The sequence below is a fragment of the Megalops cyprinoides genome, chromosome 19 (genome assembly GCF_013368585.1).
Source record: "Megalops cyprinoides isolate fMegCyp1 chromosome 19, fMegCyp1.pri, whole genome shotgun sequence".
Taxonomy (NCBI): Eukaryota; Metazoa; Chordata; class Actinopteri; order Elopiformes; family Megalopidae; genus Megalops; species Megalops cyprinoides.
The window spans coordinates 29601500-29617051 of NC_050601.1; the positions used below are offsets into that span (position 1 = coordinate 29601500).

Genomic DNA, 15552 nt, shown 5'->3' on the forward strand with positions numbered 1-15552 from the left:
TCCATTTGTTCGACAGCGTTGTTGGCAGGGCAGCCAGAGCTAATTTTGACGCTCTCGTCGCTCCCGGTGTGAATGTACGGTAAGAGCGGCCTTGAGTCTTTACTCATGGTGATCCATGCTGTTCTTGGACTCCTCCTCAGTGGCTCTTTCGTTGTTGATGCTTTTTCCCCTCACTGCAACTCTGTTAGGAATCAGCCAGTGCTCATTAGGCTCACCTCCCCTCTAATCACACAGAAGCGCTGAGATGAAACAGATACAGTCTTCCAGTACACTCACTCAAGGCCAACAGCTGTTTTGCTCACTACTAGTCCCATAGTGCACTGCAGTAAAGTGTGTGCTCATTGGAGGACAGACACTACTCCGCTGATGTCACCTGAGCAATCCAGTCCTCTGACGAATCGCAGGGTGCCTCAGTTGAGACGAGGACATCCTGGCTGACCAGCAGAACCCAACACTATCCCCAGAGAAATAGAGCCATATTTTGCCGCTGCCCTGGAATCCTGATCATGGTCAGCAAGACTGGGCTGTAGGGCTTGGCCTGCGTTTGTGGCGAGCACCTTGTCATCTGAAACACTCAGGAGCCCTAGCGATGCTTTTTTTGAGTGGGTTAGTCCATTCGCTCTTCCCACCCCTATCTCCCACATCCATCGGCCAGCCTCTTCACCCCTGTGCACCCACAACCATCATATGAGAGACCTGGCTTAATATGCCTTACATGGATTTTTTTTCCCCCACTATGGGTCAGATTAAGTAGGGCGACCATACATCCTCTTTTTCCTGGACATGTCCTCTTTTTGGGACCTAAAAAATGCGTCCCAAAAAGGGGGGGTGTCGAGCTGGTTCCTCTGGCTCTGCTCTGTGGAGGAAATAGCTCTGCTACTACCTCTCTCCATAGCACTGGGACCATCTCGCAACCATCGGGTGGTTCTGCAAGCGGTTTCATTCGTAGCATAAGCATAATGTTTACACATCTCACCGCGTATCAGCACGCAAATTCATGACTACAGCACTTATTGTTAGTATTATTAAGTGGGAACGCTCACCTGTTTGTACCCAGTCCTAGGGCCATATGCACAGTATCAATCTTTGTGTACAACTTGCCGTAGGACTTGTACGCACAATCCCACGATTTGGGTATGGAGGTTTTTTGTCAGTTATCAAACATCAAGGATGCCTAATTGTCTTCATAAATCTCATTGTAAATCAAATTAGCATGAGATTATGTGCACATGAACACGCTTAGCATCCACTCCCACAATTGTTCTTATATGGACTGAGACACGCCTTTAATTCATCGAATTAGCATATTAAAGATCCCAGGTAAATCAGGGAAAAGCAGAGATTGATGTTGAGGATCAATGCCAGGACATAAGAAAAGAAATTATTCGGACAGGGAGATAGAGATGATGGTTGATGGTTGATGAGAGATGATGGTTGATGGTTGATGAGGATGGTTGATGAGGATGGAGGATGAGGTTGATGATGGTTGGAGGCCAGACTAGCGGCATTTCAAATCTAGGGAAAAATGCGGAGTGGCTCAAAGTGGTGACTGCTATGAATGCAGTTTCACCAGAGCTGCGTACGGTGGAGTAGGTGAAAAAGAAGAAAAAGAATGTCTTCACACCATTTAGGGAATTGGAGCGCTCGGAACGTAGGTCTACCAAGACGCAAAATAATAGAATTTATGAACGATTCTAACCACTGAGAGATGACTGCTAAAATCAAAAAACTAGCCAACAGTGTTAGGGTCATTAAGTAAAAAAAAAAACAAAGATAATCAGATTGTTTTGTCTGTCTTTCTGCTCATGCCATGCAGCTCTCCCGCTCTCTCTCTTGTTGACTGAAACTTCACTTTCCTCTGTCATTTCCAATGAGTATTCCAACGTTTCCAATATTTTTGTTGTTTGTGCTATTTTTCTATAGGGTACATAAAACTTAAATGGGGGGGCGGGGACAGGGGCAGAAAATAGCTCCTCTTGCCCCCTCATGGCACCGAGTGCGAACACACTGGTCTGGTTTTTTGGCCTCTTGTTTTACTGACTTCACCACCGCTGTGAAATAAATGTATTATTTGATTTTGAAACTGTAGTCTTGTGTTGTTATTTAGTCTTTCAGAGGCTATTGCATGGTTAAATCAATGAATTTCATTAAACCTACCACCAGGCCAATTTTAGGTGGTGACCTAGCAATCTGCCCCAAATAATCCATTTCATGGAATAAATATTTCATATTATGGCCATGATGCACAAACACATGGAAAAGGTAAGGTAGGGAATTGTTCACATCTAGTCAAAACGCCACTATATTGCCGCAGGATGAAAAAAAATGCAGAAATAGGCATAGCAGGATGATAACCTACTGTTTTACTATATAATAAGATTTGCCCCCCTTGCCATTTTTAACTGCTTCCTCAGTCACTTCATCCTACGGGGGTGCGTAAGGGGGCATCACCCCCTCAGATGGTCTACCCTGCCCCCTCAGTGAAGATTAAGGCCTAATTTGAATTATTATTTTATTTTTTAGCTAAAACTTCTAAGTCACGTTCTAGCCTACATTTTCAAATCCACACAAATCCACTTGATTGGTTGTCTGGGTGAGTGTGAGCTAACTAACGTAGCGTAAGCTTGTGTTGTGTTGTGTGTGGACTCCGAGTTGGCAACTTTCCCACATTATTTCAAGAAGGTAGCTAGCTTAGTTTGTCTAGCTTTTAACAAACACAATGGACATCCGAAAATGGATAAAAAAAAAACACGATAAAGGACCCTGGGACTAGCGTATCAACCAGCACTGACCAACCAGCTGCTCAAGACAACACAGGCAAGCCAGAAACAACGACTTAGGGAGAACAGTCTCTCACTGACAGTCCTGCTCAGCCTGCTACTTTCAGCCTGGGTACCTTGGCTTCAACCAGTGGCGTCATTAGATCCGATCATTCGGGGCTATAGCCCCAAATATTTTAAGCCTAGCCCTGAATATTTTCGCCCTGAAAAAGGAGGTGTTTATAGCAAAACAACAGACTGTGTAACAGAGCAGAACTTGACTTGCAGCGTCCGAAGGTGTGATAATATTTATTTATTATAAAGGTAGATATAACCTCCCCAACCTACTGATGCCGATGTCCCTTCAAAAAAAAAAAAAGACAAGCCCCAGGCAAACTTGACTTTGCCCCTGATTTTCTCAATAGCCAGAAACGCCCCCTGGCTTCAACTGTACTGAAATAAGGTAGGATTGAATATTCTTTTCATGTTTTGGAGTGCTAGGTTGGTCGAGGGATACTTATATTTGTTGGGTAGGCCTATTGTGTTAGCCTATTGTTTATATCACTAATAGTTTTGTTAGTTTTATAATAGCCAGCCTACAGGACAATATGTGCCTACTACGTTGCACTGCCTGTGTTGGATTCTGTTCTTGACGCGCGCATAGGTGTAAATGTGTGTGTATAGGCATAAATACACTATATGGACAAAAGTATTTGGCCACACCTGTTTTTCAGGGTTTGGGCTAGGCTCGTTATTTCCAGTGAAGGGCAATCTTAATGCTTGAGCATCCCAAGACATTTTGGACAATGCTATGCTTCCAACTTTGTGGCAATAGTTTGGGGAAGGCCCTTTTCTATTCCAACATGACTGTGCCCCAGTGCACAAAGCAAGGACTATTCTTGACCTGGTGGTTGTTGCATTAAACGCTCACTTGCTTTAAACCGATTGGTTTTCCGCTGGCGCCGGCTCTGGCCGGGACCTGTCGCGATAACACTCATCAATAATTGACACAAGACCTGTTTACTTGCATCACCGTTAGTTCCTCTTGGTGTCGCCAATCTGCAAATTACAAATTTTATACGTGCGCCACCTCGAGACCATGCGCAGAAGTACGCATGTTTTCCTGGGAAGTATCTTTTCATAAACACCGTTTTATGTGTAGAAAAGTGCTCAGCACGATTTTAGTGCGATGGACAGAATAACTAGCGCGATAATGATCGCTTGAGATTGTACAATACCACATGGGTTACTTACAGATGTAATTTCGTCATGGTGTTGAAATTCAGACCCCAGCACCATTTGTGAGATATGCTGCTAACGTCAGTTTGCAAACGAATAGTGAAGCGAAGTATTTGCTAGTAAATTATTAAAGTCGACGTAGCAATGTTTTAATATAAGTGAAAAGTCACACGTGGGAAGTTACTGCGATACTAGTGTAACTCAAGCGTCACTAAATAGTGACATTATCATTACTGTACTTGTTATGAAGCATCGTATTTCATTTGAACTTGTTTCGTAAGCTTGTTCTCATCCTTACTATGACCTTCGTACGTAAGACTCGTTTCGCCTCCTGATTGCTGGCTTCTGTGATGTGTCCCCTCTGAAACTGTACTCTTACTAGGTATCAACGTGTCAATCACGTTTAAAGGCGGGAGTTGAGGAACGATTCCGGAAGCCGCTAAAGACTTCAATTTCGCTCTGGAAAGCGACCAGTGTGTGTATGATATGGTATGGTAAGCAAAGCCGGGAAGTATGAATTTGACAGTATGATTGCATTCTTCACTTGGATGTTTTGCTGTCACAGTTGTTATCGCTAAAATACTTACAGGTGAGTGCAAGCTGCTTTGTTCCCGTTTTCAAAGTTTGCTATCGAGATAGTTAATGTAGTGATTTTACAATGCGGTTATATGATTCAGTTCGCTGGCTTGCTGGCTAACTATCTAACGTTTCAAAGCAGAAAAATTAATAGTCCCACTACCTAAACGACACAAGCTGTGAATTTAATGCCGAATTCTTCACGTAGACCTTCAGGAATGGCTCGGGATCGAATGTCACAGGTGTTTGTGTCAAGGGTCATGTCTGGCTAGCCATGGGCTCCAGCTGTTTCAGAGTATTGAGTAGCTATTGCTACGTCTGGAATGGCATCGTTTTAAACAACAGTGAAAACAAAAATCGCCTGCCTTTAATGTCAACGGAAGTTGTTGTCTCTCCTTGACTGTCGTGCTGGAATGCTGTCTGCCAAGTTGTGCTTGCCCGTAGCAATGAAAACCGGAATGTGTGGAGCTACTATGCATCACAGTTTCATATGGAACAAAGCACTCTCCTCTCCATAGAAAAGCACAATGATTGGTTCGAATCAGTGAGGGGGCATAACCACCCCACCTTGCACTCCTCTCAGACCTGAGGGCTGCCCTTGTGCTGTGGACCAGTGATGGTTGGCTATGACCCCAGCTCCCAGAGCAAGGCGCTGTCCCCCGAGGAGGCGGCATTGGCGGGGTCTGCTGCTGGCATGGTCACACGAGCCCTGATCAGCCCCTTGGACGTAATCAAGATTCGATTCCAGGTGAGAAGCAGGAACAGGGTGGTTGTTTTAGCCAGTACAGGGCTCACATTCCGTTATGACAGTACAGTACTGAAATTCCTGTTTAACCAGTACAGTGCCAACATTCCATTCTAGGAGTACTTTACCAACATTCCATCACAGCAGTAACGTACCAGCATCCCATTATAGCACTACAATGCCAACATTCCAATCTAGCAGTACAATACTAGCAGTCCATTATAGCAGTACTGTACTAACAATTCATTGTAATGGTACAGTACAAACATTCCCCTATAGGAGTACAGTACTAACATTCCATTATAGCACTACAGTGTCAACATTCCAATCTAGCTGCACAGTACTAACATACCATTATAGCAGTACAGTACTAGTGGTCCATTATGGCAGCACAGTACTAACATTCCATTATAGCAGCACAGTACCATCATTCCATTATAACAGTACAGTACTAACAATTCATTATAGTAACATTCCATTATAACAGTTCTGTACTAGCAGTCCATTAGACAGTACAGTACTTTCCATTATAGCAGCACAATTCCTACATTACTGCCACCAAGCAGATGGTTGTCTGCCGGGCATGTTTGAAGACACAGCCCTTCCACACTCACCTGATCACCTGAATAACTACCACCTAAAGCAGTTTCTTATGTCCTAAATTCTGTTTTCCATTAAAACCATTAATGGTTTAATGCATTTTGTTTCCACCACCTTGTCTGGTCAACTGTTGAAACTTGATCATGTAACAGTGTACTCTGCCCCACTTTAAATCGCTTTGGATAAAAACATCTGATAAATGAATACATGTTAATGTAAATGTAAATGTTTATGGTTCTGCATTCTGTTTGCATTGCAGCCTGTTTAGGAACTTCCAGAGCTGGTCACTCCCTTACATTGCAAGGCAAAGTTTTCAATGCAAATGTAACCGCTCTTTAAAACATGGGAATCTCCTTATCATAACATAAGGTGGTGCCTTCCGAGGTCAACCCAAACATAATTAGTTGAGGGCTCTTTGCTGTAAAAGTCCTGTAAAATTGGGAGCACAGCAGGTGATTGATGGGAGCTGAAAGAAAAACTTAAATTTCTCCTCCTTCCAGTGTGCTGTTGCTGTTAATGTAAGTGTGTGTGCTTTAGAGGTGTGTGATCACAAGCTGAACGTATGAGTTATGGAGCCACACCCCAAACAGCAGAGCTATTACGCATGATCTGTACCAGACTGAGGAACTGGCAGTTTGCTGCATCATGGAAGTTGTTCTGGATAAGAGCACCTGCTAAATGACAATAATGTAATGTAAAGGCTGAAACGATTGTTGTTGAGGTTGTTAAGGTTGAAGGTTGTTAACCAGCACACTGAATGTCAGCTTTGCCTGACAGTTTGTTGCAAATTGTTACAGTGATTATACAGAAGAACAGTAGCTAAAAAATGAAATTAAACAGTGTGACATAGGTCTAGCACTAACTTATACTGTGATGCCAACACTGCTGTGGCCTGAACTTGTGTGTGTTTAATGTGTGTTAACAGTAGGTTGTGTGTGTGTGTGTGAGAGAGAGAGAGAGAGAGAGATTGTTGTGTAGGTGTATATGTGGATGTGTTAGTCCGTGTGTTTGTGTATAGGTGTATATTTGTGTATACGTGTGTGTGAGATTGTTGTGGAGGTGTATGTTTGTGTAGATGTGTGTGTGTGTGTGTGTGTGTGTGAAATTATTGTGTAGGTGTATATGTGTTTGTGTTCTGTAGATGTGTGTGTGTATATTTCCTACTAAAAGTCATGGGACATGAATAATTATGAATAAAACATGTCTTTATTCAAAGAAATCAATAACATGTTGGCCTGCCATTTGGTCTTAATAACCGCATTGTGGAAAACTGATAACGTCAGGTAGAAAGCTGGTGGTATTGTGCACCACTCCAATTTAAAGCATTAGTGAGCTCCACTACAGAAGGGAACTGTCTAGGCCTTGCCTAAATACGTGATTCCAGATCATCCCAAAGATGTTCTGTCTGGTTGAGGTCAGGGCTGTGTGCTGGCCGCTGTAGTACAATGATGTTATTCTCTTTAAACCACATCTAGTTACGCCCATTTTCCTGCAGTCAGATGGGGTGTCACATGACTTTTTATGGCAGTGTGTAGGCGTTTATCTGTGTATGTGTGTTTTTAAGTGTAGGTATATATGTGTTTGAGTGGTTGTGTTTAGGTGTACATGTGTGTATTTGTGTTTGTGAAAATGTATATGTGTGTGCTTCTATAGGTGTGTGTGTGTGTGTGTGTGTGTGTGTGTGTGTGCGTGTGCGTGCGCGCGCGCGCATAGGTGTAAATGTGTGTGTATAGGCATAAATACACTATATGGACAAAAGTATTTGGCCACACCTGTTTTTCAGGGTTTGGGCTAGGCTCGTTATTTCCAGTGAAGGGCAATCTTAATGCTTGAGCATCCCAAGACATTTTGGACAATGCTATGCTTCCAACTTTGTGGCAATAGTTTGGGGAAGGCCCTTTTCTATTCCAACATGACTGTGCCCCAGTGCACAAAGCAAGGACTATAAAGACATGGTTTGATGAGTTCGATGTGGAAGAACTTGACTGGCCCGCACAGAGCCCTGACCTCAACCCCATCGAGCACCTTTGGGATGAACTGGAACGGAGATTGCGAGCCAGGCCTTCTCGTCCAACATCAGTGCCTGACCTCATAAATGCTCTACAGAATGAATGAGCACAAATTCCCACAGAAACACTCCAAAATCTTGTGGAAAGCCTTCCAAGAAGAGTGGAAGCTGTTATAGCTGCAAAAGGGGGACCAACTCCATATTAAAATATATGTATTTGAATACAATGTCATTACAATGTAATGGTCAGGCATCTGAATACTTTTGTCCATATAGCGTATATGTATATGTGTAAATGTGTGCATGTGTAGGTGAAAATGTTTGTGTATAGGTATAAATGTGTGTGTGTGTGTCTATAGGTATAAGTGCGGCTGTGGGTGCAGGGTTTTAAAGGCTCCCTCTGTGTGTCTCCAGCTACAGATAGAGCAGGTGTCATCCAGGCATCCGCAGGGAAAGTACTGGGGCCTGTGGCAGGCGTCCCGTTGCATCCTGACTGAGGAGGGCCTCCCTGCCTTCTGGAAGGGCCACGTACCCGCCCAGCTGCTTTCTGTCTGCTACGGGGCAGTGCAGGTGCTGTGTGTCTGTGTTTGTGTGTATGTGTGTGTGCGTTTGTGTGTGTGTGTGTTAGTCAGTGTGTATGTGTCAATGTATCTGTGTATGTCTCTGTGTCAGTGTGTGTGACTGCATGCTTGAGTGCCTCAGTCTCAAACATGCGTCTTGATTCTCAGTGTTTTCAGCATAATTTACATGTGCAGGAATGTGTTTTAGGGATGTTTTAGTCATGGCTGCTCTGTTCTCAGTGGGGCAGCCATGTCTGACCAGGTGCTCTGTACCGTTGTGTCCTTCCAGTTTGCTAGTTTCGAGTTTCTGACGGAGCTGGTGCACCACAGTACCCCCTACCACAGTCAGATGGCGGGTGTACACTTTGTATGTGGTGGTTTGGCAGCCTGTGCTGCCACCATCGCCTGCCAACCGCTGGACACCCTGCGAACCCGCTTCGCTGCTCAGGGAGAGCCCAAGGTGAGGCCCATGGTAACTACACTAAGAGTAATAGTGTCAAAGTATCTTTTATAAGCATGAACATGCTCACATAGGCTGTGTAAAACCAGTCCATCTGACTTTTATGCACTGGCTTTCTGTTTGGGTGCATTGGTGTTGTCTGTAGGTGTATCACAGCCTGAGGCACGCCGTGTCCACGATGTACTGTACAGAGGGTGCCCTGGCCTTTTATCGGGGCCTCTCCCCCACCATGATCGCCGTCTTCCCCTATGCTGGGCTGCAGTTTTTCTTCTATAATGTCCTCAAGAATCGTCTGTGGCCTCAGCCCAGGGAGGGTGGCTCCACAGGTCAGAGGTCATCCGTAGTTCTGAGCTCTCTGTGGCATGACGCTGGCCCAGCCCAGAACCATCCCCTAGCCCCTCTCCTTTCTTGATTCCATAGCTTCCCAGAGGCATGCATGCATCCATAAACTTATGCAGGTGCTTGGAAAAATAAAAGAATAATGTGAAATTGTAAAAGAATATCCACACCCTGCTATTACGCTCCATGCTGATTCATTGGATTTTACCCATGAGCAGTGTCTTCCTGAGGTAAAAGTGATTTTTGTGGGTTCCACTCACAGAGAGGCCTGGATAGGTGCAAGCAATGTAGTGGCCATTCTTTCAGATCTTTCAGGAACCAATAACAGCCAAGGGGGAGTGGTTAGGGCATGGCCCTGGATTGGGCTGATGGAGTGGTGCTTATGAGAGTACCCAATTTGTCACCCATGCATTTCTGAATGTCAGAGGCCACGTTGCCACAAGGGGGTTTTGGGTGTCCGTGAGCCTCAATCCTGAGCATGTCCCCTCTTCCCATTACTGTCCCCAGGAAACCTCCAGAACCTGTTGTGTGGCAGCTGCGCTGGCGTTGTGAGCAAGACCATCACCTACCCCTTCGACCTCTTCAAGAAGAGGCTTCAAGTTGGCGGCTTCGAGGAGGCCAGGATCCACTTTGGGCAGGTAGTGCTCCTGGCGTTGCTGTTATAGGGGTGGCTCTTGGACTCGGTTGGCTTGGTTGGGCTGTGCTCATAACACCACGTTACAGACACTGTGCTTTCTTTGTGTTTCACACACTGACAGGTTCGGACGTATCATGGCTTCATCAACTGCGTGGCTCGGATCGCCAGGGAGGAGGGCCCACGTGGGTTCTTCAAAGGCCTGTCGCCAAGCCTGGCCAAGGCGGCCTTTTCCACCGGCTTCACCTTCTTCTGGTATGAGCTCTTCTGTGGCATCCTCAGCAGCGTGAAGGAGAGCCAGCGTGCGGCGTAGCATAACACGATGCAGCACAGTGCCCGAGGCACAGTCACGCACACGGGGGATCACATGCTCCACTCCAGTGACCCCTCTAGCCTACACACTCTCTCTCAGTTTACTCCAGGTGTTCCCTCTTCACAAAAAGGTCAAGACCCTCAGTGTCTCTTTATTGCTTAGGTGCTCATCTGAGTATGTCAGTGTAGCTCTTCTGTTTCTACAGTGGGAAGTAGGCTTGTAACCAGGAGGTTACTAGCTCATATCCCAACTGCTGTTGCACCTTTGAGCAAGAAACAGAACCTGAATACCTCTGCACGCATTGAACTTTATCAATGAAAAACACAGCCTCGGGAAGGAATCCTCCCTATAGCTGTCTACTTTGCAATTTCTCAACTTAACGTCTATCCTGCCATATTAGTGTTGTGAGAGGCCTAATAGTGCTTTGCCAGAGGCGATGTCTTACAGCTCTTCTGTAGCTGGGGTGATAAACCCTCTGCAAACCATCTCAGAGGAAAAGACATCCGTTAGGATTTGGTTTTATCCTGTGAGCAGAAATCCTTCGGTCCTGTGATGTCCATTCAGTGCTATTACAGTGTAGACATACACAAGGGCGCTCAGGTGGAGGTATAAAACTAGCTTGACTGCGATGCTTGCTTGGCCCTTCCACCAGGGCCAAGTAAAACAGGCGTTACCTGCAGTGAACACAGGGACAGGTTACAAGAACAGTCAATAGCTCACAGTATAATGAAGGAATCTGCTGTGAAGATTTTGGAAACATTTTTTTTACTGTAGCCCCCTTGACAAAGACACTGATCGGTCCAGCTCTACAGAGAGTCAGATTCTAACCTCAGGAGACAGAGGGACTGTCCTCTGGTCCACTAAACACATGTCTGATGGCCAAGTAACTTCATAAAAGGATTATTTATCAGACTGCTGCTTCTTGCTGAAGGTTAAAATTTAAGACACTGTTGTAAGTCAGCTTAGGAAGCATTGTGTTTAATTTTAGCTCGTGACAATCTTTCCTCAAGGTAAGGATTGCAAGAGGATCAAGAAGTTCTGGTGAGGATGTGTTCAATTATGCCGGTCTTTTCATCTATTTGTATGAAGTACTGCATGGTGGTTTGTTTTCAGGCAGAAGCAGACCATTGAATTTCAGTTAGTTTCCATTCAGTTTCTGTGGCCATCTTTGACACATAGGACGTCACGTGCTAAAGGCTTTCAATTGCTTTGTGCTAAGGTGGGATGCTGTATTGAGTTTGCCTCCTAGGAAAATGAACATATGATCAAATGGACTGAGACACAGCTGAGTGAGCTTTTTACATTGGACTTCACTTTCAATCTTTATTACGTTTTGTTACTATTTATGTCATGGCAAAAACATTTATTAAGGGTAGCAAGTACTACCTGGCATCTTTTATGGTGATTTTGTGGCAACCTGAGCGTGTCTATGTAAAAGCAGACATTATAACAGAAGGTTTAGAAATTGCGTTTTGATTTTAAGACTACTCCAAGATAAGAAAGGAAGCTGCTTAAAAAGCATGACCAAGTCCTTAGCTTAAAACCCCTCCTCCCCTAACCAAAGGTTACAGTTCTGTGTCAACACATGGGGCCATAGGGAAGTCATGGTTTGCCCTCTCATGACATACAGGTGAAAAACCATCTTCTTTGATACGAAAGCGGCCTGTTCTTGAGTTTGTGACCTTACAAAGGCAGTTTTCATTGGAAGCTGTTATGCTATAAACGAGGAGACAGGAGTGTGGTCTGTGGGTATGGATGAGTGTGCATGGTCCTCTCTTTTACTCCTAATACCATTCTATTAAAATCCATTATATTTAATTGTCATTAACTGTGCTGTTTTTCATATTCTAATAATGGTGTGTATATGGAGCCTGAATTTTACCCATCCTTTACAGCACTCTATATATAGTACATATACAAGGTGAAAATTAAATGTCTATACTGTTGTGTTTAACAAAAACGGTGGCAAATGTTTTATTTTTATGAAAATACATTTTTATGACATGCACAATTTGGTTTTATTATGTTTTACATGAATATATGTCTTTCTGTGCTGTTTTGAAGTCATGATTGATAAAGCCACTGCATGTCACTATGGTTGTCATGGCAGTTGCTGGACTGCACAAAGCTGCTGCTTAGACGCTTCAATCAGGAGCATAGCAAAGGCCTGTCGGACAAAGCAGACTGCTTTTAAAAAGGCCTTGCTCTGAAATCTTCATTGTAGGACCATTACAATACAACTCCCTGCAGCTCAGAAATGGAATAATCCTTATCTCTAGCAGCTAAAGTGGCTGACGTGTACAATTAGCACCATTCATTCTGCAGTCAGCATGGCATTTTATATTTTTCGTGGGATCACCTTGCCTTTTCTGTGTACATTTATATATATATATATATATATATATATATATATATATATAAAATATATATATATACACACACACACACACACAGTAGGGAAAATAAGTACTCAACACGTCAACATTTTTTTTTAATTAAACACAGTTCCAATGCAGCAATTCATGTGAAATTTTGACAAGACATTGGTATTAACTCAAGAAATCCACACAGATAAAGAAATCATAATATTACAATCCATAAATAAAGTTATGTGTAATAAAGTGAAATGACACATGAAAAAAGTATTGAACATGCTAACTGAAATTTACATGTATTTAATACTTGGTGGGGAAGCCTTTGTTTGCAATGACAGCTTCAAGACGCTTCCTGTATGAAGAAACGAATCGCTCACAGTGCTCAGGTGGGAGTTTGGTCCATTCTTCTACACAGCCTGTCTTTAAATCTTGAAGATTCCGGGGGGACCTCTTGTGAATCTTGATCTTGTTCCGACCACAAATGTTTTATTGGGTTTAAGTCTAGTGATTGACTGGGCCATTCCAACAACTTTATTTTCTTCCTCTGGAACCAATTGAGGGTCTCCTTTGCAGTATGTTTTGGATCGTTGTCCTGCTGGAAGGTCCACCCGTGTCTCATCCTCATCATCCTGGTGGATGGCAACAGATTAATCTCAAGAATTTCCCGGTACATGGCTCCATTCATCTTCCCTTCAATAATATGGATTCTGCCAGTAGCATGAGAAGAGAAATAGCCCCATACCGTGATGCTTCCACCTCCAAACTTCACTGTTGGTGTGGTATTTTTAGGGTCATATACAGAGCCATTTATCCTCCAAACATGGCGTGTGGTATTATTGCCAAAAAGTTCAATTTTTGTCTCATCTGGTCAGACTACATTCTCCCAGTAATTCACAGGCTTTTCCAAATGTTGTGTAGCAAACTTCAAACGAGCTTCAACATGCCTTTTCTTCAATAATGGAGTCTTCCGGGGTGAGCGTGCATGAAGGCTGTTGTGGTGAAGTGCATTGCCTATTGTTTTCTCTGTGACAACTGTACCTGCTGCCTCCAAGTCTTTCTGGAGCTCTTTCTGAGTGGTCCTTGGCTGTTGAGCTACTCTTCTGACTAACCTTCTGACTGGGTCAGAAATCTTGCGAGGAACTCCTGTGCGTGGCTGGTTGATGGTGGAGTGATGTTCCTTCCACTTGCGGATAATGGCCCTAATGGTGCTTACAGGAACATTTAGGAGTTGTGAAATACATCAGTAACCAGTGCCGTTGTTATGTAGCGCAACAATCTTGTTCGGTCTTGGGAGAGCTCTTTGCCTCTATCCATCATGAGATGTTTCTTGTGTGACAGCTTGGTAACAAATGATTTGTATAATTGCATTCAGAGGTGGGTAAGCCTTTTTCTAACCTATCAGCATGCAATAACCCAGCTGATTCTAATTTGCAGGTAGGAGGTAAAATTACTTAGTGAAATCAGCTGGTGCCTTGCCTTGCCTTGGTATACTGCTTTTTCTTAGTGCATCCAATACTTTTTTCCTGGGTCATTCCACTTTATTAAACATAACTATCTGTGTGAATTTCTGTTAATACCAATGTCTGGTCATAATTTCATGTGAATTGCTGCATTGGAACTGTTTAAAAAAAAAAAAAAGTTGACGTGTTGAATACTTATTTCCCCCACTGTATATATACAGTGGGGCTAATTGGAATGAGTCCTTCCATGCACTTCTGCCATTTACCTCATGTTTGTATGTGATGTTGTTCTTGTTAGCTTCTGCGGTTGTTATTGATAGTGGACATGAAGTTCATTTTTCATTGCTAACGTTTTTTAGGTAAGCACATCCCTGTTCTAAACTGCTTGTATACCACATTTGAGAAACGTAATGATGCTTCGTGAATAGCATAATGAATAGCTGTGCATATTTTAAGACTGTTGTATGAGTTGTGTATACACATAAACATCATTTACTGTCTTGTTAATAATGCTGAAAATTTTTCGCCTGCCAAGGTGTCTTTAACTGGCCCCCATGAAAAGAGGTTTGATTCCTGCTTTGAAGAGTGGTATTTTGGTATTAAGATGTTTGTTTATATAGAAATTGCTTCTTTTCAGTTCAAGTACTATTTTTACATCAAACATATATTTATGTTTTGGTGTGTTTGGTAAAGATATTTTATTATAAATACATACATACACACACACACACTGTACATATACACACACACACTGTATGTGCACTTCTACAAGGCCCTGACAATACACAGGGTTTTTACACACCATGCAGTAACTCAAACCAGAAGGGGCGGAGAGTGCCATGCACTACCGCATCTGTCTGTCCGTTTCTACAGCCATCTAACAAGGTGCTGTGAAAAACAAGCATCTCTATGCTGTAATATATAAGTTCAACCTGTGTGCACTAAGTTCATTGGCCTGTATGCAGAGGATAAATGCATAATTCTTCCAAACTTTCCAGGAATCTGGAGAAACTATTTGGGATTCAAAATGAATGGCGTTGTCTTTGAAGAATGCAAGTTTCCTCACTAAACTCAGTTGAGAACAGGAGCTGCGCAGATCCCCTGAGTGTTACGTGATGTTGATGAACCGACACACTGAAGCATTCATATTTACATTTACATTTATTCATTTGGCAGACGCTTTTATCCAAAGCAACTTACAAGTGAGGCAGAGTACAACAAAAGCGAAAAACCATACGGCGTCATTCATATATAATGAAGATCAGTGGATCTGTGCAATGCTTGCTAAAAAGGATTCCCGTTAAAGGACAGTTTGTAAGTCATGGTCGCCGAGAAATGCGTTTGTCCGCTCAAACGTCTACATCAGCACACATTGCAGCTATCCACGGAGAACATATGCTGCGTTCCATTTGAACTGGGAAGTCGGAATTTCCGATTTCCCAGTCGGAAATTTCAACTGGAACGCCCCCTGAAGTCGGATTTCC

The 15552-nt window shown here is 43.4% G+C and overlaps 1 protein-coding gene across 2 annotated transcripts; it reads left to right on the forward strand.

Moving 5' to 3' along the window:
* The first annotated feature begins 4419 nt into the window (after positions 1-4419).
* Positions 4420-12192, forward strand: slc25a19 (solute carrier family 25 member 19). Of its 2 annotated transcripts, none has more exons than XM_036552972.1 (7): positions 4420-4587; positions 5158-5322; positions 8342-8497; positions 8777-8947; positions 9093-9273; positions 9794-9924; positions 10045-12192. In XM_036552972.1, the coding sequence occupies exons 2-7, from the start codon at positions 5191-5193 to the stop codon at positions 10231-10233; spliced, it is 960 nt and encodes a 319-aa protein (XP_036408865.1). In that variant the 5' UTR covers positions 4420-4587; positions 5158-5190; the 3' UTR covers positions 10234-12192. The 2 variants fall into 2 exon arrangements, with proteins under 2 accessions (XP_036408865.1, XP_036408866.1); XM_036552973.1 differs by having other exon boundaries at positions 4438-4492.
* The last annotated feature ends 3360 nt before the right edge of the window (positions 12193-15552 follow it).

Excerpts from the sequence above, each read along its gene's own strand:
- slc25a19 (XM_036552972.1), top strand. The coding sequence starts at position 5,191 with ATGGTTGGCTATGACCCCAGCTCCCAGAGCAAGGCGCTGTCCCCCGAG. Across the intron at positions 5,323-8,341 it reads TAATCAAGATTCGATTCCAG|CTACAGATAGAGCAGGTGTC; the intron begins GTGAGAAGCAGG and ends GTGTGTCTCCAG. Across the intron at positions 8,498-8,776 it reads TCTGCTACGGGGCAGTGCAG|TTTGCTAGTTTCGAGTTTCT; the intron begins GTGCTGTGTGTC and ends GTGTCCTTCCAG.